Source organism: Bos grunniens, chromosome 20, assembly GCF_055505025.1.
Source record: "Bos grunniens cultivar Pamir isolate PY7600 chromosome 20, Bosgru_T2T1.0, whole genome shotgun sequence".
Taxonomy (NCBI): Eukaryota; Metazoa; Chordata; class Mammalia; order Artiodactyla; family Bovidae; genus Bos; species Bos grunniens.
The window spans coordinates 48,478,642-48,506,215 of NC_141184.1; the positions used below are offsets into that span (position 1 = coordinate 48,478,642).

The window sequence follows — 27,574 nt, forward strand, 5'->3', positions numbered from 1 at the left end:
AGATTATGTAATGTGAAATTTTGAGGGACAGTAACAGTGCTGTTTTTCAAAGGTAATTTAATTTGCCTATATCATATTTTGGTGTAGTATTAGCTCTGACTACTTTTATAAGATAATTTTAATAAAATTTTGAGAAAGTAATTTGTAATAGAAGGAAATAATTTATGGAAAAATCCTTCTGTGTGATACTTCAAAAATACTATGATTCCTGTTAAATTATTTTATCTTGCATCTTTTTAATTTCTGGTACCATAAATTGATTTTTTTCTGTTTACTGCATGATTTAAAAGTTTTAAAAGGTAACATAATCTAAATTTTTATCTGGAAATCTAGATAGTGATTATGAACAAGATGAGGGGACCCAGCGCTCTGGTGGCATTTTTGGTTCTAGAAGATCAGCATTAAGTGGTGCAGGTGAGAAATAGAATTTATTACTGAATGTGAATCATTTACATTTGCTTCTAGCTCTAGGATTATTGAACCTAATATATATTTTTAAGTATATTAGATTGGCTCATGATTATCTCTGCTTTTTAGATTTGTAGGGAAAAAGAACGTGGACAGTTTTCCCTCCCTCATAAAATTTGTGCTCTGTGAATTATTCCTTCTTTCTTATCTACCAGTTAATTTGAAATATAAATTATACTTTTGGTTAGAAGAAGGAAAATGAAGTTTCCTTTGGTTTCAAAGAAAGGATTCTGAGGGGATTTGAGGAGAAAGTGAAAAAAAAAAAAGCATTCTGTTAATGAAAATGTTTAAAAGTAGTTAAATGAACTGTAGTATTAAAAAGAAATGAGCTATCAAGCCTGAAAAGACATGGAGGAGCCTTAAATGTGTACTGTGTGCATGCTAAGTCACTTCAGTTGTGTCAGATTCTTTGCAACCCCATGGACTGTAGCTCACCAGGCTCCTCTGTCGATGGGATTCTCTAGGCAGGAATACTATAGTCGGTTGTCATGCCCTCCTCCAGGGGATCTTGCCAACCCAGGGATTGAACCTGCGTCTCCTGTGACTCCTGCATTGCAGGCAGATTCTTTACTGCTGAGCCACTGGGGAAACTCTAAATATGTGCTACTGAGTGAAAGAAGCCAATCTGAAAAGACCATATACTATATGATTCCAGCTCTGTATGACATTCTGGAAAAGGCAAAACTGTAAGAAGAGGGGTGAAAAAAAATGAGTGGTTGCTAGGGGTTCAGGGAAGGGATGAACAGACAGAGCATTGAGAATTTCTAGGGTAGTGAAGTTACTTTGTATGATACTGTAATGATGGAGACATGCCATGATATACTTTTGCAAACATAAAAAACACTGTGCAGTACCATGAATGAGCTGTAATGTAAACCGTGGACTTTGGGTGATTATGTTGTGCCAGTATAGGTTTATCAGCTGTAACAAAATACCTCTCTTGTGGGGAATGTTGATTATGGGGAGGGGGGGAATATGCAGGTGTTAGGACTGGAAATATCTGGGAAGTCTCTGTATTTTCCCTTTAATGTTTCTGTGAACCTGAAATTGCCCTAAAAAATGAAGTGTTTAAACAAAATGTTCAAATGAGAAAAAGATTTTAGTTAAATATAGAATTAGGAGATGGGTGGATTAAGGGTCTAGGAATCCTGAGAAATTACTCAGATTTCTCAGAAATAGCTATATGTTTTATGTGCTTGAAGAGGAGCTGTGTTTTCTCTGAATATTCTGTGAAACAATGCCTTACAGGTAATGGTGACACTTTCCAAAGCAGAAGTGGTGGTGGAAGTGGACGAGGTGAGTTCTTATTTGGTTTACCTGTAAGTGGTTAAAATGACTGTAGTCCAAGTTTAATTTTTGAAGTTAAAGGTAACTGTTGCTGCTTTTATACACACTTCGAGGAGTATACATTTGCACGGCTAGTTTGGAGAAGTTGTTCTTTTGTTGTTTAGTTGCTATGTTGTGTCTGACTCTTGCAACCCTGTGGACTATAGCCCACCATGCTCGTCTGTCCATGGGATTTTCCAAGCAAGAATACTGGAGTGGGTTGCCATTTCCTTCTCCAGGGGAAGCCAGTTGTTTACTACTACTCTTTAATCCAGCAATTCCATTATATACTGTAGGTATATATGTTTAATACATATAAAAGGATGTTCACTGAAGCTTCATTTATAATAAGTGAAAACTGAAAATCACCTAAAATTCATCAATAAATAACTGTTTAATAAATAGTATAACCATAAAATAGGAGTTACCATGCAAATGTTAAAGATGGAGATGTAATCTGTGTTTACAGATTCTTATATTAAAATAATCTTCCTTATTATGAGATAATTAGCTTGGTATAGGGGGTAAAAAAAATTCAGTATAGATAATTTTATACTATTAAAAAAATCTCAGAGTTAAAAATGCTTAAATTTCATATAAAAGTTAAAATATTTTCCAGACTAGTAAAACAATAAAGCTTGTTTAATATCTCTGAAAAATTCTGAGATCATTATTAGTCTGAGAGCATTCATAGTGGCAACTCCCTTGAACCACTTTTCCCTGCTTCACTCCTTCAAATTCTTGGTTTCTTCGGTGCAGAAAAAGATTATTAATGGCTAAACCATATTTTATACAAATTATTAGATCTTGTTTGAAAAGGGGTTTGAAGACCTATGGACATACAGGATAAGAAAATTAGAGAGTACACATATAAAAATGCTATATGTTAGCCTTTCAAATCTAATGCAGTCCTTATTCTTTTTGTGATAGTATCTGAAAATGGCACAATCAATGACTCCTTGTCTAGAAACCAGAAGGGTAGCATGTGGAAAAGAGTTAACATGATAGGCCTGACTGCTCTTCTTGGAAAGTCCTTCTTACGAGACCCTTCCCTGACTTCTGGGAACTTGGATTTTGGGAGGGGTCTCAACACCCTTAACCCCACAGAGTGGTCCACTGTGCCTAAATGGTTTGTAAAACAATGTGGTTTATAATGAATACCCACTTTTCTTCTGGGAGTTGGGACATTTGGTACATGCCAGGCAGAAGGTGCCTGCCTGCTTTATCAGCCCCTCATAAGAACCCTGGATATTGAATCTCTAATTGATTACTCTGGTAAACATTTTCAGCATGTTGTCACAAGTTGTCCTGTATGACACCAGTGGGAGTGACTCTTGAAATCTTGTACCTTGTCTTCTCTGGCCTTTTCCCCATACCCTTTTTTCCTTTGCTTATTTTGCTCCATATCTTTTCTATGTAATAAGTCACAGCCGTAGTTATGACTGTATTCTAAGTCCTAGCAAATCATAGAACCTATAGGTTATAGTGGGGACATCTCAACAGAGATGGTCTTTTAGTTCCTGTTAGAAAATATATTCCTTTGTTGAGGAATATAGGAATAGGAAAGAGACATAACAGCTTAAAAAAGAAGATACTAATATGTTATAACATTGTAACCTGCATAAAGTCAGCATTTTGAATGCTAAGGGAACTTAAAATATTCAGGATTCTATTTATCTTAATTGTCTCAAATATTATTTGTTTGAAGGGACCATCCATGTTTAGAACTTTTTCTTTTTGAAGACAAGCAACAAAAATAAAGATATACATAGTCTTGTATATTGACTGACTGTCACTGTATTTCTTTAATAGGTGGTTACAAAGGTTTAAATGAAGAAGTAATTACAGGCTCTGGAAAGAGTGAGTTTTACTTTAGATAAGGTATTTAATTTTTATAGTGAGTATTGTTTTACCCCTCAATTTTAAAAAACATTTGTCTTTTTTTGGTTTGATTCTTTTTAAGATTCTTGGAAGTCAGAAGCTGAAGGAGGAGAAAGTGGTGACACTCAAGGTATATTAATTTTTGTGTGATCCACATAAATGTATATTACATTTTAATACAAATGCAGACTATTTAAAGAGATAACTTTAAAAAGTTTGAAGTAAAAACTTTAATGGTAAACATTGGGAATTTTTTTGTAATTTTATTTATTTACTTTTGGCTGTGCTGGGTCTTCGTTGCTACACAGGCTTTTCTGTAGTTGCAGAGAGTGAGGGCTCCTCTCTAGTTGCGGTCTTCTCATTGTGGTGGCTTTTCTTGTTGCAGAGCATGGGCTCTAAGGTGCACGGGCTTCAGTAGTTGTGATACATAGGCTCAGTAGTTACAGCTCCTGGGCTCTAGAGCACAGGTTGCACATGGGCTTAGTTGCTCTATGGCATGTGAGATTTTCCTGGGGCAGGGATTGAACTTGTGTTTCCTGCATTTGGCAGGTGAATTCTTTACCAGTGAGCCACCAGGGAAGCCCAGGAATTTGCATGTTGTTTTAAATTTGAGTCTGTTGGTTTTTGTCTGTTTTCTCTTTAATTTTTATTCTAGTCCTTATAATGTAAATTTTATTTTAAATTCTAAGGACCAAAAGTGACCTACATACCACCTCCTCCACCTGAAGATGAGGACTCCATCTTTGCACATTATCAAACAGGCATAAACTTTGACAAATACGATACTATTCTTGTAGAAGTATCTGGACATGATCCACCACCAGCAATTCTGGTCAGTGCAATAATTGTTTCTGTAATGCCTGTGAGGCAAACTTTGTTTTTTAAAAATTTGGTACATTTCTTTAAGTTGATATTAAAAAATACAAAATTTCATCTTTAGTATTCAATATCTTAGGTTGGAAATTTAGAATCATATCTAACATCTGTATTAGAATTAATTGCTGTGTTGAAAGGGAGGGTACTATATTTCCTCCCCACCTCCTCAAACTAGGATGGAAACTTGATTTAAATTTATTAAAAAGGATACTTTTCCTGAAAATTCAATATTTCTGCTTTCTATGTATGTGAGAAAGTGCATCTTAGGGGAGTGATTTTCTAAGGAGTGAGGAGCCCAGAATCCCCTGTTGGTAATGAACCATTTTTATTGATCAGAGTTATTTGTATCTCACAGGTTTTAAGGGGGCTGAACAAGTTTTTAGAGCCATTGTCTATATGGAATATTCCTTAATTCTATCAAGTAATCGCATAAAGGTTCTAGATATTACTTTTGAATATGTATTATATAAAGTAGAATTAACAACTTGAAACTAATTCAAATGGAATATGTTTATGAAATGACTAGTGTATGATACATGGAATTTAACCACTGCCCCCTGATTTTTTTTAGACTTTTGAAGAAGCTAATCTTTGTCAGACACTGAATAACAACATTGCTAAAGCTGGTTATACTAAGCTTACTCCTGTGCAAAAATACAGTATTCCTATTATACAAGGAGGACGAGATTTGATGGCTTGTGCTCAGACGGGCTCTGGAAAGACTGTAAGTCACTTCCCTACTTATATTTTGCCCAGTGTTCAAACTGTCACTTTTTGAACTTTGGTTCTTCCCAAGTAGATGATTTTAGTGAACTGTCATAAATACTCATGTTTTTGCGTCTGGTTTCTGGTTTTATTGAAGTTTGTGTACTTTTGAAGAAAGAATTTTTAACTATTTCTAGAGTAGTGTTTTGCAGTTCATAGATGTTTAATCTCTAAATGTATTCAGCTCCTTCTGTGGGACTTAATATTAAAAACAAAACAACTGAGAGTCAAAGCACCGAAGGTTATAAGACCTTTGATTATAAGAGCAAGGGAAAAAATAATTTATGTAATGTAAAGTTTTCCCCATCATTTCATGGCAAATAGATGGGAAACAAAAAGTGGAAACAGTGACAGATTTTATTTTCTTGGGCTCCAAAATTACTGTGGATGGTGACTGTAGCCACAAAATTAAAAGATACTTCCTCCTTGGAAGAAAAGCTATGACAAACCTAGACAGCGTAATAAAAAGCAGAAATTTACCACTTTGTTTACAAAGGTCCTTATAGTCAAAGCTAAGGTTTTTCCAATAGTCATGTATGGATGTGAGAGCCTTAAAGAAGGCTGAAAGCCAAAGAATTGATGCTTTCAAACTGTGGTGCTGGAGGAAGCTCTTGAGAGTGCCTTGGACAGCACGGAGATCAAAGCAATCAATCCTAGAAGAAATTCGCCCTGAATATTCACTTGAAGGACTGATGCTGAAGCGCCAGTACTTTGGCTGCCTGATGCAAAGAGCCACCTCATTGGAAAAGACCCTGATGCTGGGAAAGATTAAGGCAGGAGGAGAAGGGGGCGACAGAGGAAGAGATGGTTGGATGGCATCACCAACTCAATGGACATGAGTTTGAGCAAACTCCGGGAGATAGTAAAGCAGCCTGACGTACTGTAGTTCATGGGGTCAAAAAGAGTTGGACACAACTTAGTGATTAACAACAACAGTGTGATAGCTATACAGTTTGGAGTCGAGAATGAGAAATAGCTGTATGTATTGTTGTTGTCTGTGTACAGTACCTGGTCCTTAGTATGAAGTGACCTCTGGTTATGCTAAAAGAACTCTGATGGGACCAAGTTGGTCTTAGGAATAAACTGTGAGATTTGTGAATTAAATAGTGCTCCATGAGATGAACATTAAAGATTGTCATTTCCAGGATCATAGTCTTACCTCATACTATATTAGTCTTAAAAATCCTCCATAGTAGAGGTGAAAGGAAAATAAGTGAAAATAAGCTGTACAATATAGCAGCTAATGTGTGACTTAAATGTGGTTTTGGAGGTAGATTTTAGTGTCTTATTTAATAAGAAAACTGTAGCACAAAGTTTCTCTTGCCATATGTAACTTTTACAAGGGTGATACGTCTAGTAATCCAAATGAATGCTTTCCCAATTTTTGTTCTGCTTTGTGGACCACTTTTGTCATGCATTCTGATTTTATTTCTACCTCAAAAGGAATCATTTAGAATAAATGCTACATTCCTCATTAACCTCTCAAAATAAGTTAATGTTTGTTTATTTAGAATCTTCGGTTGTGTTTTTTTTTTTTAAAGCACAAAAGATAGTTTCATAAGATAGATTAACTTTATCAAACATTTTATATTGTATAATATGAACATGATGACCAAAATGTTAGAAACTCATTGAAATAAAAATTATTTCCCTTTGTCATTTTAAATTTATCAAAAAGATGAAAGAAGAAGCTAAAGGATATAAAGACATGAGGAATAGGTTGCCATAGGGAAAAGGATGATGCCCTATAAATTTGTAAGTTATGCAATTTAACTTCTAGGCAGCTTTTCTCTTGCCAATTTTGGCTCATATGATGCGTGATGGAATAACTGCCAGTCGTTTTAAAGAACTGCAGGAACCAGAGTGTATTATTGTAGCACCAACTCGAGAGTTGATCAATCAGATCTATTTGGAAGCCAGAAAATTTTCTTTTGGGTAAGTACATCTGGAATGCCACTCACAAACAAGTTTTTCTTTAGAGAATTATTGTATTTATTTTGGGAAGAACTCAGTACATGAAGAAGAATGCAGTCCTATAATTTAATTTGGTGTTACTTGACTGAAGTTGACTTTTTCATAATCTTATTTATAGAATCTATTTTTAAAAATGCTTATTAAAAATTAGATGATGATAGAAGTAGAATGATAAGACAGTGGACATATTCATGTGTTTTCTGGTAGTTTTTAAGTATATGTTTAAAAATGAGTTTACGGTGTTCCTAATAATTTTCTGTTCCTAATAATTTTCCATGTGTTAATGTTTCTTTAACACATAACTTAGTAAAATGGATAACTGCTTATTTAACAATCAGACCTAATTTTTAATGACTGTAAGATTGTCCATGTGTTTGTATTTTATTTCTCTATTTGGGAGATTTAAGTTGTTTCTAATTTGGGGCTACTATAAATAAAAGCAGTTCTTGCTTTAATGAACAGCTTGCTTATAAACTTTTTCTACTTTTATGTTTTAAGTATTTTATTAGAGTAGATTTAATAGATTTAATGTTAAAGAATATGAAGTTATTTTAAAGCTTGCATTCTACCAGCAGTATTTGAAAATGCTAACTTCACTATACACTTTGCCACTATTTGGTATTATATTAGTTATCTGTTGCTGCTTACCTTAAAACCTAGTTGCTCAAAACAATACATATTATTATCGTACAGTTTCTGAAGGTTAGGAATTGAGGAACAGTTTAGCTGGGTGTTTCTGGCTTGGCATCTCATGAGGTTGCAGACAAGATGTCATTTAGAATTACAGTCATCTGGCTTTATTGGATCTGTCTGTAAGAATGGTCATCTCTAGGAAATGACAGCTGGCTTCACTTAGATTGAAGAGTCAGTGAGAAAGAGCAAGGAGGTTTCTGTGACTTTTTAAGATAGTTGCAGTCACTTTTGCTGTATTCTGTTCATTACTAAGCAGGTCACTAAGTCTAGCTCATACTCAGGACTGTATGATTTGCGAGAACTAGCTCAAAATGAAAATACAAGGTTATTTGTTAAAAAAATTATGATGAATTTTAAAGCAGCAAATAGAATATTAAACCAGGCTCAGGTCTTTTTTAAGCATAGGACTCTGTATGACTGCACAGGTTGTATACCTATGAGGCCAGCCTTGCACACATCTTTGGAGGAGGGGAGTTAGGATCTATATTTAAAGGAAGGTGTATTGAAGATTTTGTGTACGTATTTTAAAATCACTACAACTATCTTCATGTTTTCATTTATTTGGTTATTGAGAGGTTGAACTCCTTTTTGAATGCTTTGTACATTTTTCCTGTGAATTATCCATTTGTTGTCTACCCATTTATCTGTTGGTATATTAGTGTTTTTCTGTACAATTCTTTAGAGCTTTCTATCTAGAACCTTCACCTTTTATTTTGTATAAATCAGTTAATTTGAAATTAGAGGAGAAAAATTAAAATTCTTTTAATGTTAAGCTTGACAGATCTTTTGTAAGAAGTAGATGTACATTGCTTATATCAGTGTTTTATTTCTTAGCCCCATGTACTGTGTTGCTCTTCGAGCTCTTAAATCAAGTAAAAGATAAAAGTTTTTTTTTTTTAAACAATAATGATATTTCAGATAATATGTGTACACAAAATTGTATTAGTATGTGGATATTTGTTGGAACATTTTTGTGGCAAAAAACTGAGAAGTATCTAACTATATTTAATCCTCCTCTTCAAAGTTTGCACACTATTATCAGTTTTATGTGAAATAGTATAGAAAGAGCTGGTGCACATGTATGCACTTTAATTCTCCTCTCAACAAATCTTAGCATACTAAGCTTGGTTGCCACCCTTTTAAAAAAAATGGTATATGTTGGAGCTAACACTTACCATAGAACTGTACTCCTCTTTATAGATGCTCAGTTCTTTTGTAAGGAAGGCCTATAATTCTGTTTTTTATTGTTAGACAATTAGATAGTTTTCAGTCTTTCGATACTAAAAATCATGTTAGCAGTGATTATATTACACAGTCATATTTACCCATTTGTGGGGACATATCTGAGGGAAAATCCTATATATGAATTTATTGGGAAAAATAAGTTTTAAAATTTTAATAGAGACTAAAATTGTGAAAGGGATTGTATCAGTTTATCCCCCTGAGTGCCAGTTTCCCTACACTGGCTTAACATGGCATTATCACACTTGAGGGAAGATTTTGTTAGACTTCATTTGTTTTGCTTTTTTGCTTTTAAAAGTAATATTGAACTTAAAGTGTTTAAAAACCATTTGTATTTTTAATGAACATTTGTTCATGTTGTTGGCCCGTTGTGTGGGTGTTGGTTGTGTTTATCATTGTTTTTGAAGAGCTCTATCAGACAAGTTGCAGATATTTTTTTTACTGCAGCTTTTCAACTTTCGGGGAAGAATTGTAAAAGAAATGTTGAATGTATTAGCTCTTTCTTTATGTATTTCATTTTACATCTCATTAAAAACAAATGACTAATTTTCAAGCAACTAGAAAATGACATTTATGTTTATTGTCAATAGGACTTGTGTAAGAGCAGTTGTCACATATGGGGGAACCCAGTTGGGGCATTCAATTCGACAAATAGTACAAGGCTGTAATATATTATGTGCTACTCCTGGGAGACTGATGGATGTCATAGGCAAAGAAAAGGTAGGCTCTAGACAGATAACAAAGTTGTGAGATTGACTAGTAATTGTTTTGTTTGGGAAAGAGAGAAACTTGTGTAAAGATATGTATGTTCATTACAGTACCATTTGTATATTAGGCTCCCTTCTGATTCCTTGAATGCTTTCTTATATAAATCTTAATACAAATAAGTAAATAGTATTTTCCATTTTATACTTGGGAAAACAAACTTTTAGTGAGATTATGTAATTTATTTTAATCTCTAAATTAGCTCTAGTAAGTGATAGGGTTAGAATCTGGATCTGATTCCAGAATCCATATCCTAGACCCACTACTCTGGGAGAAAAATGAAATCAATGCTTTTTTCTAGTTTCATGTATGTCTTGAGGAACTCATTTTTTTTTCCTGGAAGAAAACCTTTGTGGCATCAGTAATTTTGTCTCCTGTTTTAAGTGTGAGAGTCATATTATCCAGGATTGTTAAGTTTCTGTCTTTGAAGAGAGATTTTAGGGCTATTTATTTTCAATATTCATATACCACATAATTACATCTCTATATCAGTATTTTCAGTTCACTTTCATGACCCTGCTTTGCTTTTTAAAGACTGTTCTCTAAAGGGATTATTAAAAATATGCTCTTTTTGCAGAAAGGAATTTTTCTTTACTTATTAAGAATATCCAGAGAAATTCACCTTGATTCCCTCCTTGTTTCCCATCTTCCATGGGGTAACAAAATCACTTGTTTTCTTTTTGCAAATATGTGCTTCTGTTTTTAGCACTAAGTATTCATGATAGGTAAGAAAAGTTTCCCAGTTGTTCCTGAGTGATTAGAGAATCAGGGATTTATTAAGGGTTTAAAGGAGTTAGAAATAAATTTGTCAGTTATAGGCCATTTGATAATGTCATGCTATTAAGAAATTTTATTTCTTACATTGAAATAGCCTGACTTTATCAGATAATGTAGTCTAGATATGTGCTAATACAGTAGTCACTAGCTACATGTGGATATTTACATTTTAACTGATATAAAATTAAAAATTTGTTCTTCAGGCATGCTAACTACATTTCAAGTGCTTAATAGCTGCATATGGCTACTGGCTAATAGTGAAGATATAGAATTTTTAAGTAATTACAGAAAGGTCTATTGTGTAATACTGATCTAAATGTTTTGTTTTTTTTTTCAGTTTTATGAAATGTTTTATAACATAAGACAAAATTGAGAACTGAAATGAACACTAATACTATTACCTATCCATAACAGTGGTCTCATCATTGTATGCATTGATTTCTAATCTTCATCTTTGAGAATATATTAATAGTTAGACTTGATGAGAATATTTTCATTTAATATATCAACTACTATACTAATTAGTATGCATTCTTTGCTCTAACCCTTGAAAATATCCTAAAAGATTGGTCTCAGACAAGTCAAATACTTAGTTTTGGATGAAGCTGATCGCATGCTGGATATGGGTTTTGGACCAGAGATGAAAAAGTTAATTTCCTGCCCAGGAATGCCATCAAAGGAACAGCGTCAGACCCTTATGTTCAGTGCAACTTTTCCAGAAGAAATTCAAAGGTAAATTTTTTCTTCCTAGAAGTAGCTGCTATGTACTAAAATGCTTTTACAGCAGGAGAACTAATGTGAATATCTTATTCCTGAGAGATTTACTTTTTTAAAAAATTTAGGATTATAACATAGATAGTTTAAAAGTATTTCTAAATTTACTATATTTTACTATATTTTCCCTTGTTTCTTACTTTAATTCCTGGCTTTGCATTAGCATCGCATCTTATTAGAGTGTGTGCGGTTGTGTGAGAGAGAAAATGAGAGCACGTAGCACCTAGCTAGGATTTAGTAAGTGCTTACTAAATAAAAATATTTTTATGGTGGTGCCCCCTCTTCGACCCCAAATTATAGAACTTAGGGGAATTGCACTTGTATTAGGAAATTTATGTACTAATTGTTGGCAGATATTTGAGTATCATAAATACACTGTGTGTTCTGTGAGTTCTGAGGTTAGCATGACATACTCCTGCTAGAATGGTGACTCTTCTTTCTGCCTGCTAATCCCTTGGCAACAGGGAACCTGAAGTACCCATACAGCAGCTCTAGCTTAAACAGTTCAGTAAAACTCCTGTTTTCTCTGGTGGAACTGTTAAGGGAAGTCGCTCAGTCGTGTTTGACTCTTTGCGACCCCATGAATTGTAGCCTACCAGGCTTCTCCGTCCATGGGATTTTCCAGGCAAGGGTACTGTAGTGGGTTGCCATTTCCTTCTCCAGGGGATATTCCTGATCCAGGAATTGAACCCGGGTCTCCTACATTGCAGGCAGACGCTTTACCTTCTGAGCCACTAGGGAAGCCCCTTTGGGAACCAAGACCTCCAATACTTGTAGTCAGTGCAGTAAGCACAATTTCCTGTGTGGGTCACCGGGAGTCATGGTAAATGGGCCACTCTAGCTTGGATCCCTTGGTTCCCAGACCCATATACTCCATAAAGATCTTTGGTTCCTACTGAATGATTGCTTTACTATCTGCTTTTAAATGTTACAAATTGCCTATTATTCCATCTGAAGTCCATTTTTCGCATTCTGCATATTCCCTGAACCATATCCTTGGCTTGCATTTCTACCTGTATGTTCTCCCAAATTTATTACCTGTAATTTTTTGATTGAAGTATAGTTGACTTACAATATTATATTACTTTCAAGTGTACAACTTAGTAATTTAATATTTTATAGAATATATTCCATACAAAGTTATAAAATGTTAAGTATGTTCCTTATGCTGTACATTCTGTCTTTGTAACTCAATTATTTTATACCTAGCAGATTGTAACTCAATCCTCACCTATTTTACTACTCTCCTGGCCCCCTCCCTTTTGGTGACCATTGGTTTATTCTCAATATCTGAGTCTGTTTGTTTTGTTATATTTGTTCCTTTGTTTTATTTTTTAGATTCCACTTATAAGTGAAAATGTACAGTATTCTTTCTGACTTCTTTTACTAAATATAATTACCTCCAGATTCATCCATGTTATTGAAGATGGCAAAATTTCATTATTTTCTATGGCTGAGTAATATTCCATTGTGTGTGTGTGTGTGTGTGTATACCACATCTTCTTTATCCATTCATTTGTTGATGGAAACTTAGGTTGTTTTCATATCTTGTCTATTGTAAATAATGCTACTATGAACATTGGGATACATGTATCTTTTCATTTTAGTGATTTCATTTTCTTCAGATATTTACTCAATTGTTTCCTGTGGTAGTTTTATTTTTGAATTTTTTGAAAAATGCCCATTCTGTTTTCTCTAGTGGTTGTACCAGTTTACACTCTCACCATCGGTGCATGTGGATTCTCTTTTCTCCACATCTTGCCAGCCCTTGTTGTTTCTTGTCTTTTTGATGATAGCCATTCTGACAGGTGTGCAGTGATATCTCATAGTAGTTTTGATTTGCCTTTCCCTGATGATTAGTGTTACTGAGCACCTTTTCATGTGCCTATTGGCCATCTGTATGTCTTCTTTGGGAAAATGTCTATTCAGGACCTCTGCCCATTTAAAAAAATTGGGTTGTTTGTCTTACACTATGAAAGAAATCATGAAGAAACCCAAAGACAGTGTACTGATTGGGAGAAGATACTTGTAAACAATATGTTCAATGAGGGGTTAATATTCAAAATACATGAAGAACTTGTATAAGTAAATATCAAAAAACAAACAGCCTGATTATTACCTGTATGTTTAATCTCTCTCCTCAGCTTCAGACTTTTAGATTTAACTCTTCAGGATTATTTTTCCTCTTATATGAATTACCAGTAACTCACGTTCATCAGGTACAAAATTGAACCTCTTCTTCAGCTCCCTCTTTTTTTCTTTCCAGTTTTCCTTGTTGGCTTCAAGGTCTTTCGAAACCAAAGTCGTTTGAAGCATGTTGATTCCTCCCTCATACTCCTTTAACTCTGCCCTTCAAAAGTATTCAACTTGGCAGTTATCTCTATAATATTGCAAATTTGTTAGTTTCTTCTCTGTTTACCACCTTATTTTAGGTCCTTTTAAGTTCCCCTCTGCTTATTGATAGTAGCTTTCTAATATGTCTGTAGTTTGACTTTTGGGCTGTTAAAATTGCAAAACTAAGTCTCATCTTTATCGCCATTTATTTAAAATAAATTCTCCCATGTCTTTCCATTTCCACAGACTAACCAACTTTTAAATGGTTTTATACATGACAATTTTTGCCTCATTTGCCACTTTATTCCTTGGAATGATTTCTGGCTTATTTAGAGTATTTCCTATTGGCTGCTGCTGCTGCTAAGTCTCTTCAGTTGTGTCCGACTCTGTGCGACGCCATAGACGGCAGCCCACCAGGCCCCACCGTCCCTGAGATTCTCCAGGCAAGAACACTGGAGTGGGTTGCCATTTCCTCCTCAAATGCATGAAAGTGAAAAGTGAAAGTGAAGTCGCTCAGTCGTGTCCGACTCTTAGCGACCCCATGGACTGCAGCCTACCAGGCTCCTCCGTCCATGGGATTTTTGGCTACGCAAGCCGAATTCTGTTCCTCTTCATTATTTAATCCTTATTTCTTCTTTCCTTCTGCATAGAGTGCTTTTCCTTAGTCATCACTATTTCATGTTCTTGCTTGCTTCTTCCTTAGATCAAGCTTTAAACTTGAAGACTCTTAATAGACATCATTTCATCCATTTCCTGCCAGTCTTATAAAGGAACCCTCTTTCTTGTGAAAGAAATTATTTAAAACACTTTTCAGTTTTCTTGTAACATAGTAAGGTTCAATCAGTGTTAACTGTTATAGCACTAGCTTACTATAGTAAAGCATTAAATAATTAAAATATGTAAATATTAAACTAAAAATATTTTTAAGTTATAGTAATTGCTTTTTATAGCTATATTTATGCTGAGCAACACAGGCAGAGATCATCATGTTCATCTTTATACACACTACCTTATACCACATAGGCCAGGTACTGTGTGTCTATATTTTAATACATATATATATATTTTAATATATATACTTAGTATATATTTTAATGAGTGTAAAGGATGATTGATAAGAATTTTAGATAATGTCAAGGTTTGTGCCTGGATGAAAGGGTTCTTGACTCTAGAAGTAGTATATGAACAAGAAGTTTTTCTTTTATGGTAAGAGAGCAGATGAAGGAAAAGAAGCAACAGTGATTTATTAAGATTCTAGATATGTGGAGTTTGAACTATTTTCTTGATATGCTAGGAAATGACTAGAAAGTAAGAGATTGCTATGTAGGAGAGAGGAGGACTGCTCCATGACCTCCTCTTTTTTCCTCCCAAACTTGCTCTATAATCGGCAGTTCCCCTTCTCCCCACCCCATGTTTCTGTGATCTGAAGCAGGGCTTCTTCATTATATGTTGTCCGTGAGTTGTGTGTGTGTCAGGATGTTGATACCTTCAAACTTTGGGGAGATCATCTGCAGCTTGGTGTGGCCTAGCCCCTAGTCTGTTCACCTGGTCTCATTTTTTTCAACAGTTATGCTCTACAGATATTATCATTTTCTTTGTTTGTCATGATGTGAAAAGCATTGACTTAAGATCTGGTTTGCTCAGAATATTATAGTTCATTTGAAGTACACTAATTTAACAGCTCATATTTTCAGGAACCAACTCTTATAAATAACATATATGAAGGCATTGAATGAAGAACAGAATTTTTGCTGTAGGTTTGCATTTTAATCTTTAATTAAAAAATTCCTGCTTGTTGTAGTCTGATGGTTTAGCATACTTTTGTTGTATACACATTTTATATAGTTTCGTGTGGTCAGGGCTCCACTTGAAATTACTTAACCATCATTTGACACAGACTTTTACATTCGTAATAAGTGTTTTGCAAAATGCTAACATTTTGCAATGATACTTGAAAGTAATTCTTGGATGATGTAATATCTACCATCTCTTATTATGACTGTTATAATCTGGTTTATAAATGTTATAATCTGGCTTATAAATGTTGAAGTAACACTTGCAGGAATTCAGTGAATATTATTAGTATTAATGGAAGAGAATAAGTTAAGGAATACTCTTTTGTCTTTCAAGGTTGGCTGGGGAGTTTTTAAAGTCGAATTATTTGTTTGTTGCTGTTGGACAAGTGGGTGGAGCATGTAGAGATGTTCAGCAGACCATTCTTCAAGTTGGCCAGTACTCAAAAAGAGAAAAACTTGTTGAAATTCTACGAAACATAGGTATCTTATGTTGATTATCTTTTGTCATGATTTTGATTTTTACAAAAATTACTTTTAGAAAAGACTTTAAGCATTATTTGGCATGAGTTAAATAAGTTTTCACTGTTTCTTCTTCCTCTAAAATTCTTTTACCAGAAAATCAAATCATAAGAAAATTATATAGCAGTATAGTTGTTTTTCCTCCATAAATGTTAAAAAAAAAATAGGAAGAGTTTGAGACTTTAACAATGCGTGACCAAAAACTATTCCAGTAGAAATATATATGTTTTTGTTTTAGAAAATAGAAAGGATTAGTAACATATCTTTACCTCAAGCTCTATTTACTCCACTAAAAGTAAGATCTTTGTTGTATTTCTAATTCCCAGTTTTTGCTCTCTAAGGCTTCCTGTATTCATATATTTAAAGAATTTTGGAGCTAGAAGGGACTTTAATGGTCTAATTCTATTCCTTACAATGTTAATGAGAAACTCTATCCCTCCCTTCAAAAAAGCTAGTTTTTATGGAAAGTTGTATTTCTTTGTTTGATTGAGATAGCTTTAGTTTATGCCTGGAAATAAAATTTTATAATATGGCCATTTTAATTTTTTTTTTGTTGCCTCACAGGCTAAATGTATCATATGGATCCTTTCTCCTCATCCTCCATTTTAAGTGTCTGTTTCAGTTTGAAGTCAATGTTAGGAATGGGGAATAAAAAGGCAAGAAGCTGTCTAATTTCCAACAATAAGAAGTTGATTTAGAAATGCTTTTAAAAGGCTTCTAGTCTTCAATTTTTTCTGAGTTTTATATAAAAAAAACTTTAAAAACCAAATATTCATCTTGAGTTTGAGAAATGTTATTAGTTTTACTTCATGATCTGTTTCATAGCAGGTACTATTGCATGCAAAATAAAAATAATAATTGTTGTGGGCCATATACTATTCTGATTGTTTTACATGTGTCCACTCATTTAATTCTCAAAACAACCTTCTGAGGGTGAGGTTTGTTACCCTCATTTTAAGGTTGAGGGCACTGAAATACAGAGATGTCAAATAACTTGCCCAGTATAAATTGAAGTTCCAAATGCAACAGGAGATAAGTAATACATGGTTTTGCTGAAGTTAGAGCACATTTCTAGTATAGTTATCTTAAGACTTTTTATATATGAATTTATGGCATGAAGTTTGAGAATAATTCTGCTGAAGATAGTGTTTCAAAAGTTCTGGTTTTCCTTTGGGAAACCTTTGAGGTCAGCATATAAGCACTGTTGGTATACTTCTGTATTAATTGAAAGGTTAAATGTTTTGTAGTTCATAATTTATTATTCTTGGTTTCTTTTTGCTTTGCATAGAAATGTTATGCTGTATATCATATTTTACGTATTTTTGTTCATATAAATTTATCTCTTTTTCTAATCATTAACTTAAATCTGGTAGCTTTCCTCTTTTGCTTTTAAAATGTATAGGTTTCATTATTTCATAGTAGTATACCAACTGCCTTTTTCATAATTTTAAATGAACAGGTGTCAAAGATTTTATTGAGCTCATTAATTACAAAGGGAACTAGTAAGATGTTATAGCCAGTTCAGAGGAGAATTCAAAGAACACATTTATGTGTAGGATATCAGGAAGACTAAGATGAATTTATAAATAGATGCAAAATTAATCAGTATCCACAAAGCGTAATAATCTGTTACATTTGAGGGAAGATTTTCATTTGTATTTTTATCGATAAGAATCATTTGCATTGCTCTCAGTTGCAGTAGAGGTATAAAACCGAGGTAGTAAAAGGTACAGACAACCTTGAAGGGTATGCTAGTCAGTATCAGCTTTGCTCATTTCAGAGTCTTCAACAGTTTTTTCTGACAACCTGTATTCCCACATAGCCACAATAATCTCAGATTATTCTTGATCACAAGAAAGGCTGATCTCATTATGTTTGGCCTATTTTCATAGGTGCAGCAAGACTGTTCCATAACAAAGGCCTCTTCAAGTTCGTTTCACAAATCTAGAGCTGTACAATATTGAACAACTATGAAAGTCACAAAATTAACTTCTAGATAGTTTTCATAAGAAATCTGAGATTGAAGTTGTAAGGGTCTCTGAAGAATAGGAAACTAAGTCTAAAATACTTTTCATATATCATTTACAGTACCTAGAAATTTAAGTGAATTCCTCTCTTCTAATTTCCCCAGATTTTTAATGTAATTGATTCTTGTTTCATTGAATCTGTCTGCAGATTCCATCTGCTTTTGGACTATAAACAGTTCTAGAAATTATCCTCAATCCAGTGATCTTTGCAAGTTGTCAAAATGTCAGTTTCCAGCCTTCTATCTTGAGGTATCAATAGTTTGAAGTGCCTGAAACAGTCCTTTTCCCACAAGACTTGGAGTCTGTTCTTCTTCACTGATGATAGAAATTCTCTGGTTTATAGAAAGTCTTTGGACAAGCATCAAAACAAAACAGCAACTGTCTGTAGTTGACAGAGAATGGTTGTGGTTATTAGTGATCATTGTTAAATACGAAAGATCTGATGAAGGCTGAAAATAAGAATAAATCTACAAACAAATTTGGTTGTATGGAGCAGTGTACCTCCAAGCCTCTGAAACATACAGAAAACCTGTTTAGAGTTCTTTCATAAGTGTCTTGGTCAGTGTTTCTCCTGAAGTTTAAAAAAAATATTATGAACAGCAAGAGAATTTACATAATTCTAGGGACTTCTCATAAAGTAAACAGTTTTGAAATGTATGAATAACATTTTTACGTATGCATTTCAACCTAGGGAAAGCTTAATGTCTTCTGATACAACAGTTCTTACCACACAACTCCTGAAAGTAATAACATTCTATACAAGCTTAATTATTTTTAGCCTCTCTTTTATTTTATATGGTAAAATAAAAAGCCTGTCTTTTCCCTGGGGTTCTCTGAGAAATCTCAGAAGTAGTTTAGGTGGATTTCTTCTAAATTTATCAGTTCAGTTCAATCATTCAGTCGTGTCCTACTCTTTGTGACCCCATGAACCACAGCATGCCAGGCCTCCCTGTCCATCACCAACTTCCGTAGTCCACCCAAACCCATGTCCATTGAGTTGGTGATGCCATCCAACCATTTCATTCTCTGTCGTCCCCTTCTCCTCCTGCCCTCAATCTTTCCCAGCATCAGGGTCTTTTCCAGTGACTCAGCTCTTCACATCAGGTGTCCAAAGTATTGGAGTTTCAGCTTCAACATTAGTCCTTCCAGTGAACACCCATGACTGATCTCCTTTAGGATGGACTGGTTGGATCTTCTTGCAGTCCCCGGGACTCTCAAGAGTCTTCTCCAACACCACAGTTCAAAAGCATCAATTCTTCGGCACTCAGCTTTCTTTATAGTCCAACTCTCACATCCATATATGACCACTGGAAAAACTATAGCCTTGACTAGGTGGACCTTTGTTGACAAAGTAATGTCTCTGCTTTTTAATATTCTGTCTAGGTTGGTCATAACTTTCCTTCCAAGGAGTAACCATCTTTTAATTTCATGGCTGCAATCACCATCTGCAGTGATTTTGGAGCCCAGAAAAATAAAGTCAGCCACTGCTTCCACTGTTTCCCCATATATTTGCCACGAAGTGATGGGACCGGATGCCATGATCTTCGTTTTCTGAATGTTGAGCTTTAAGCCAACTTTTTCACTCTCACTTTCATCAAGAGGCTCTTTAGTTCTTCTTCACTTTCTGCCATAAGGGTGGTGTCATCTGCATATCTAAGGTTATTGATATTTCTCCCAGAAATCTTGAACCCAGCTTGTGCTTCCTCTAGCCCAGTGTTTCTCATGATGTACTCTGCATATAAGTTAAATAAACAGGGTGACAATATACAGCCTTGATGTACTCCTTTTCCTATTTGGAACCAGTCTGTTGTTCCATGTCCAGTTCTAACTGTTGCTTCCTGACCTGCATATAGGTTTCTCAAGAGGCAGGTCAGGTGGTCTGGTATTCCCATCTCTTTCAGAATTTTCCACAGTTTATTGTGATGCACACAGTCAAAGGCTTTGGCATAGTCAATAAAGCAGAAATAGATGTTTTTCTGGAACTCTCTTGCTTTTTCCATGATCCAGCAGATGTTGGCAATTTGATCTCTGGTTCCTCTGCCTTTTCTAAAACCAGCTTGAACATCTGGAAGTTCATGGTTCACGTATTGCTGAAGCCTGGCTTGGAGAATTTTGAGCATTACTTTGCTAGCACGTGAGATGAGTGCAATTGTGCGGTAGTTTGAGCATTCTTTGGCATTGCCTTTCTTTGGGATTGGAATGAAAACTGACCCTTTCCAGTCCTGTGGCCACTGCTGAGTTTTCCAAATTTGCTGGCATATTGAGTGCAGCACTTTCACAGCATCATCTTTGAGGATTTGAAATAGCTCAATTGGAATTCTATCACCTCCACTAGCTTTGCTCGTAGTGATGCTTCCTAAGGCTCACTTGACTTCACATTCCAGGATGTCTGGCTCTAGGTGAGTGATCACACTATCGTGATTATCTTGGTCGTGAAGATCTTTTTTGTACAGTTCTTCTTTGTATTCTTGCCACCTCTTCTTAATATCTTCTGCTTCTGTTAGGTCTAAATTTATAGTCTGATCTTAAAAAAACAAAATCAAAAGTTGTCAGAAGAGAGTTGAACATTTTACTAGTGTAAGATTACTCAGTTCTTAGGTAGTAATTTAATTGAAGTGACAAAGCATTTAAAAATTAGAGTAGAAGGTAACGTGGTTATAAAGAACAATAGATCTTTCATAAAGGTCTTTTTCTCTTTAAACAACCAAAGACATGATAAAGTCAAAAGATTCTCTGCTATATAGGCTGATTATAAGGAAGAGAAAGAAGAACCTTTCATATTGTAAGTAAAGGCATTAAACAGTAAATCAGGAAATAGTTCCATGCTAATTGCTTGAATTTGTTAAAATTTTAACACATTTCATCTTTTTTTGTTGGGCGCGTGGGGGGCTTTCCCTGTGGCTCAGTGGTACACAGGATACCTTCAGTGTAGGATACGCAGGAGATGTGGATTTAATCCCTAGGTCAGGTAGATGCCCCCTGGAGGAAGGCATGGCAGCCCACTCCAGTATTCTTGCCTGGAGAATCCCATGGATAGAGGAGCCTGGCGGGATTCACACTGGGGAACCAGGAAAAGATGAGATCAAGGCTTGAAGCTGCATAGTAGTATTATGTACCTGACTATATCAAATGAATCAGTTTTGGCATTGGGCATCTTGATATATGATCTCCAAAACTGTTGAAAGATAATTTTTGACAAAATCATTACTCATTAATAAAATGACTATGTCTCAAGGATATAACTCATTTATTACTGTAGGAATCAGTCATTCTCTTGATTTCCTACCTGGTTTTCTGATATCTGAGATTAAATATCACCTCTAAAACCTTCCTTTTTTGCAGTCCTACTATCTTACTTAGGAAATTCCATTCAGTATCTTGCCGGGAGAATTCCAGGGACAGAGGTGCCTGGTGGGCTATAGTCCATGGGGTCACAAAGAATCAATCGGACATGACTGAGCGACTGACACTCATTCCAGTTGTTCAGACACAAAAATATGAGGCATCTTTGATTTCTTTCTCCAGTGTACATATCTGTCAGCAGAGTCCTCTTGTTTCTGTCTAGCATCAAACTATATCAGAACCCATCAGTTGCTAAGTTAAAACAAAGATCAGATCTACTTCTTGCCTCCAAACCCAATGGCTTCCCTCCTCAAAGTAAAGATCTTTCAGTGGATTTCAAGGCACTTCATGAAATGGCTTCCATCATCCCTCTCCAAATCCTGCTGCTCTCCATTGCTTACCCTATTCTAGCTGCACTTTGCTCATTACTCATCCCCACACGTACCAGACATGGTTCTACCTCATTGCCTTTGTTCTTGATATTCCCTCTGCCTAGAACGTAAAAACCAGATGGGGACCTCTTTTCTGGTTTGTTTGTTTGTTTGTGAGCACGTAAAGAGCACCTATACCTTAGAACCTTTATATTTGTTCTTACCTCTGACCTATAATATTGTTTCTTCAGATATCTGAATAGTTCACTTGTTTAGTAATATCTGTCCTCAGATGTCATCTAATTAGAGAAGGTGCATAAACCCATTTGGCCCTTTATTCTGCTAAATTTTTTTCTTTTTTAGACTTAATGCATCATATTTGTTATTTACCTCTCCACAATGAGTGCAGGTGCTTTGTTTTATTTGCTGTGTTTTCAGTATCTAGAATAGATACTGGCATCTACTGGGTGCTAAATGTTTGTTAATAAATGGAGACAGCTGATAGGGACATGGAGGAGTGGGATTACAAAAAGTAACACCTTGTTACTTCTATTCAGGCTATAGATTATTATCTTTCCTCTCTAACATTTTATAGAAAATTTCTTGGGGTGGAAGAGTCTTTGGCTCATGCTTATATTTAAACCAATTAACAAAGCTAACAAGTAAATATTCTTTAATGTGTTAAGACCCTGAGATAATATCTTATATATCTATATATATAAGATACTTTGGGGATTAAGGGGTTTGAATTGAGATAATGTTGAAACATAGAATATTGTAGAGTTTGTCAGCCCTGGGTTGAATGCAATTATTATGAATGCCTCTGGCAGTCAAGGTAAAATAATAGATTCTATAACCATGGGAAGAACAAAGGAATTTATTTATAGAGAGGGAAATGAAGGGCTGGAGCCAAATTTGGAACTGCTAAGAGTTGGCAGGTAGATATCATTTATCTTTCCCTAAGTCTCTACTTATTGGTTGGCCTATGAAGGCAAGGGGCAAGCGGTCGTTTTTCTTTTTTTTTAGTCATAAAGTAGGAAAAAGTCCTTGTCTCTCTATCTTTGACATTTATCCACTCAGGAAATATTTGAATTGCTCTTACCTATCAGGCCTGAGTTTAGGTGCTGGGAATACAGTGGTGAATAAGACAGTTTCCTACTCACCCTATGCTTTTTTTTCTTTTCCTAATTTTGTAGTTTGAATGTTTCATTGTCTTGTAGGTGATGAAAGAACTATGGTCTTTGTTGAAACTAAGAAAAAAGCAGATTTTATTGCCACTTTTCTTTGTCAAGAAAAAATATCAACAACAAGTATTCATGGGTGAGTAGATTATTATGATTTCCTAGTAAGGAGGTAACTTCTATTTGTCATTTGTTAAGAAATGTTGGTATATTTAACTAGTAAAAAATCCTGGAATTAGGATCTCAAGGTCTAGCTATTATTCTTCATCTTTAAGTTTTTATAAGAACCAAGTGGCTGGGATGGATGAGTTAGAAGTATCTTAAGTTCCTCATCATGATTATCAAGCAGTCTCACTTAGTCTCTCTAATCCTTAGATCTAGGTGCTTATTCAGCTAATCTATCCAGTGCTTGGTATTTTTTTCACTGGGCCTCAAAAATGTCATAGTAACACAACTTCATTGGCACTTTACTAGGAGATCTAAAATATTAATTGGTGAATATGTAGAATTCCGAGATTATACTTTTAAAAAATCAGGAATTTTTGAGAAAGGATTTGATCAACTAGTTGTGTATTTTTTGTCAAAACTAGAAACAGTTTATTAGTTGGTAAGATTTGATGTTTGTCGCATTTGAGTCTGTATTTTGGCTGTAGGTATTAGCTGTCACCTTCATCTGCAAATGGAGTTAATTGTCCTAACCTCAAAGTATTATTGTGAGAATTAAATGATGACTTACAAGAAATTAGTATAATACTTTGTATGTAAGAAGTAGACATTAATGTTAACTGTTGCTATTTTTGTTTTACTGTTATCCATTGAACTTATCCAAAAAGAAATCTATCCATTGAACTTTAATGGTTGTCTTTAATAGTTTTCTTAAGGGCTATTCTAATACATGCTTTGTTTTCTTTCAAGTGATCGTGAACAGAGAGAAAGAGAGCAAGCTCTTGGAGATTTCCGCTGTGGAAAGTGCCCTGTTCTTGTTGCTACTTCAGTAGCTGCCCGAGGGCTGGATATTGAAAATGTTCAGCATGTTATTAATTTTGATCTTCCTTCTACCATTGATGAATATGTTCATCGAATTGGGCGTACTGGTCGTTGTGGAAATACTGGCAGAGCTATTTCCTTTTTTGATCTGGAATCAGATAGCCAGTTAGCACAGCCTCTAGTGAAAGTGCTATCAGATGTAAGTTTTTAATTTTTAAAACTGAATGGATAGTGTTCTTACCTTGTCATTGAAAGCAGACATTTTATATGTATGGATTTTCAGTTCAGTTCAGTTGCTCAGTCGTGTCTGACTCTTTGCAACCCCATGGACTGCAGTATGCCAGGCTTCCCTGTCCCTCACCAACTCCCAGAGCTTACTCGAACTCATGTCCATCGAGTTGGTGATGCCATCCAACCGTCTCATCTTCTGTCATCCCCTTCTCCTCCTGCCTTCAATCTTTGCCAGCATCAGGGTCTTTTCCAATGAGTCAGTTCTTTGCATCAGGTGGCCAGAGTATTGGAGCTTCAGCTTCAGCATCAGTCCTTGCGATGAATATTCAGGACTGATTTCCTTTAGGGTTGACTGGTTTGATCTCCTTGTAGTCCAGGAGACTCAAGAGTCTTCTCCAACATCACAGTTCAAAAGCATCAATTCTTCAGCACTCAGTTTTCTTTGAAGTCCACTTCTCACATCCATACATGACTACTGAAGAAACCATAGCTTTGACCAGACAGACCTTTGGTGGCAAAATAATGTCTCTGGTTTTTAATATGCTGTCTAGGTTGGTCATAGCTTTTCTGCTTTTCTTCCAAGGAGCAAGCATCTTTTAATTTCATGGCTGTAGTCACCATCTGTAGTGATTTCGGAGCCCCCAAAAATAAAGTCTCTCACTGTTTCCATTGTTTCTCCATCTGTTTGCCCTGAATTGATGGGACCGGATGCCATGATCTTAGTTTTCTGAATGTTGAGCTTTAAGCCAACTTTTTCACTCTCTTCTTTCACTTTCATCAAGAGGCTCTTTAGTTCTTCGCTTTCTGCCATAAGGGTGGTGTCGTCTGCGTATCTCAGGTTATTGATATTTCTCCAGGCAGTCTTGATTCTACCTTGTGCTTCATCCAGCCCAGCATTTCACATGATGTACTCTAAAATCCCACGGGCGGAGGAGCCTGGTAGGCTGCAGTCCATGGGGTCGCTAAGAGTCGGACACGACTGAGTGACTTCACTTTCACTTTTCACTTTCATGCATTGGAGGAGGAAATGGCAACCCACTCCAGTGTTCTTGCCTGGAGAATCCCAGGGACGGGGGAGCCTGGTGGGCTGCCGTCTATGGGGTTGCACAGAGTCGGACACGACTCAAGCGACTTAGCAGCAGCAGCATATAAGTTAAATAAGCAGGGTGACAATATACAGCCTTGACATACTCCTTTCCCTATTTGGAACCAGTCTGTTGTTCCATGTCCAGTTCTAACTGTTGCTTCTTGATCTGCATACAGATTTCTCAGGAGGCAGGTCGGGTGGTCTGGTATTCCCATGTCTTGAAGGATTTTCCAGTTTGTTGTGATCCACACAGTCAAAGGCTTTGGTGTAGTCAATAAAGCAGAAGTAGATGTTTTTCTGGAACTGTCTTGCTTTTTTCGAAGGAAAAGTAAACATGTGAATCTTTTGAGACTTTATGCATGTTGTTTATGAAGTTAATTTTTTTTAAGGCTCAACAGGATGTTCCTGCATGGTTAGAAGAAATTGCCTTTAGTACATATGGTCCTGGCTTCAGTGGTAATGCAAGAGGAAATGTGTTTGCATCAGTCGATACTAGAAAGGTTAGTTGAGGGGGAAAATTTAGAAATTGGCTTTTAGTTATTTGCTCTTTGTGAATGTTGTGCTTAATATTGTGAAGTAACTATAACAATAAGTTAAGCCATTATTTTTCATGCCTGGAAGATTAATGTTTCTCTAAATATTTTATGTACATATATAGTTTTGGTCTTAAAGGGAAGGAATTTAAGATTTATGCTCAAACACCTTCTTTTCACATTTTAAATTCTAATTTGGGATCTTCTGAGATTTTGTAGTAATTATTTTTTGAATTCTGACCACATTATAAGTAAGATAAAATAATAGCAGTGTGGTTGCATATCTTTTCTATTGTGTCAGTTTCTAGGCAACATAATTTTTATACAGAAACAGTGGGCATACTGGTCATTAAGTATTTCTGCTTATTCGTTGAAGTGAAGAGCTTTGTTTTTCCAGTTGCCAAAACTATTGGCTTACATTTTTTCTTTAAAAATTCTGTGCAATTTAAACTTCCTAGGTTGATATGGACCTTTTTTCAAATGGATTGGATTCAGTGAGAATGAAATTTTTTGTTTGGGGAAGAAATGGTAGAAAGCTTGAGTCCTTACTATCAGTCTAAGTAGTGTAACTTTAACGATGCATAAAATTAAATGTTTGTTTGTTTGTTTTTTAAGAATTACCACGGCAAGAGCTCTTTGAACACAGCAGGGTTTTCTTCAACACAAGCTCCTAATCCAGTAGACGATGAGTCATGGGATTAAAACGAAAACAACCTGCAAGTTTGTGGTACAGTTTTGATGCAGAGAAGAAAGTAGTTTTGATTTTTGATTTTTTAAAACAGAAGTATGAAACCTTGCATCTCCTATCCTTCTGTTCTTACTCCCACCCTTAAGAAAATCCTTACTGACTAGTTCTGTGAAATGCTAAAAGTTACAACGTTGCGGTTACTAATACAAATGGTGTTAACCAGAAAGATTAAAGCATTCTAAATGTCTTGCCTATTTCTATTGTATCCTTCAAGATTTTAGACATATTTCATGTCTAAATGCCATGTCTTAGTATAGTGTTTATTGATCCCACAGCAAACAGGATTATAGGGTACACTTTTGGTTAAAAATTATTGGGTTCTATTTTTACTTATAAGGAGCCTTTAAACAATATGTGTCACTGAAATGTAATGACATGATTTTCATGATAGAAACAGTGAAAGACAAGCTTTTAAAAGCAGTTTTGATTTTATATCATCAGATATGTGATGAACATGCTTTAATGTTTGCAACGTGAACTCTGTACTCAATGATACAACTGTTTGTATTATATTTATAATATACAGACTTCTCCTTAAAAATAAAGGATGAAACTCTTTTCCCCCTAAGATTTCCAACAGCACTTTTAATTTTTCTTGTTACAGATTATAATTCTCAACTCTCGTATTTTGAAATTTTATTTGAGTCTTGTGAAACCAATGAAGTGAAAAGTCTTATATAAATTGAATATGTATAATATATATTAATACACAGATGCAGTAATGAAAGTCATTCTTTGAGCTCAAACTATATCAACAGAAACAGTGTTGTTCACTCTTGCCATAATTAACTTTTTGATATTTTAATATTGAGGGTGAAAACTTTTTTTCACTTACCATTACATATCTTAAACTTACTGTGTCTACGTGTACCCTGAT

General features: G+C 35.1%; 1 protein-coding gene across 9 annotated transcripts in view; it reads left to right on the forward strand.

Moving 5' to 3' along the window:
• DDX4 (DEAD-box helicase 4) overlaps positions 1-27,265 on the forward strand; it is a 66,604-nt gene extending 39,339 nt beyond the window's left edge. For 7 of the 9 annotated variants that reach the window (XM_086361767.1, XM_086361768.1, XM_086361763.1 and 4 more), the window contains 14 exons: positions 334-414; positions 1,717-1,764; positions 3,607-3,654; positions 3,758-3,805; positions 4,365-4,507; positions 5,123-5,275; positions 7,097-7,251; positions 9,816-9,945; positions 11,333-11,499; positions 16,006-16,151; positions 23,151-23,250; positions 24,027-24,297; positions 25,806-25,916; positions 26,565-27,265. In XM_086361767.1, coding sequence (XP_086217893.1) covers positions 334-414; positions 1,717-1,764; positions 3,607-3,654; positions 3,758-3,805; positions 4,365-4,507; positions 5,123-5,275; positions 7,097-7,251; positions 9,816-9,945; positions 11,333-11,499; positions 16,006-16,151; positions 23,151-23,250; positions 24,027-24,297; positions 25,806-25,916; positions 26,565-26,651 — 1,688 coding nt within the window. In that variant the 3' untranslated portion in view covers positions 26,652-27,265. Of the gene's footprint in view, positions 1-333; positions 415-1,716; positions 1,765-3,606; positions 3,655-3,757; positions 3,806-4,364; positions 4,508-5,122; positions 5,276-7,096; positions 7,252-9,815; positions 9,946-11,332; positions 11,500-16,005; positions 16,152-16,754; positions 17,059-23,150; positions 23,251-24,026; positions 24,298-25,805; positions 25,917-26,564 lie in introns of those variants that run through there. The other 2 variants (XM_086361770.1, XM_086361771.1) reach the window with 1 other exon arrangement.
• The last annotated feature ends 309 nt before the right edge of the window (positions 27,266-27,574 follow it).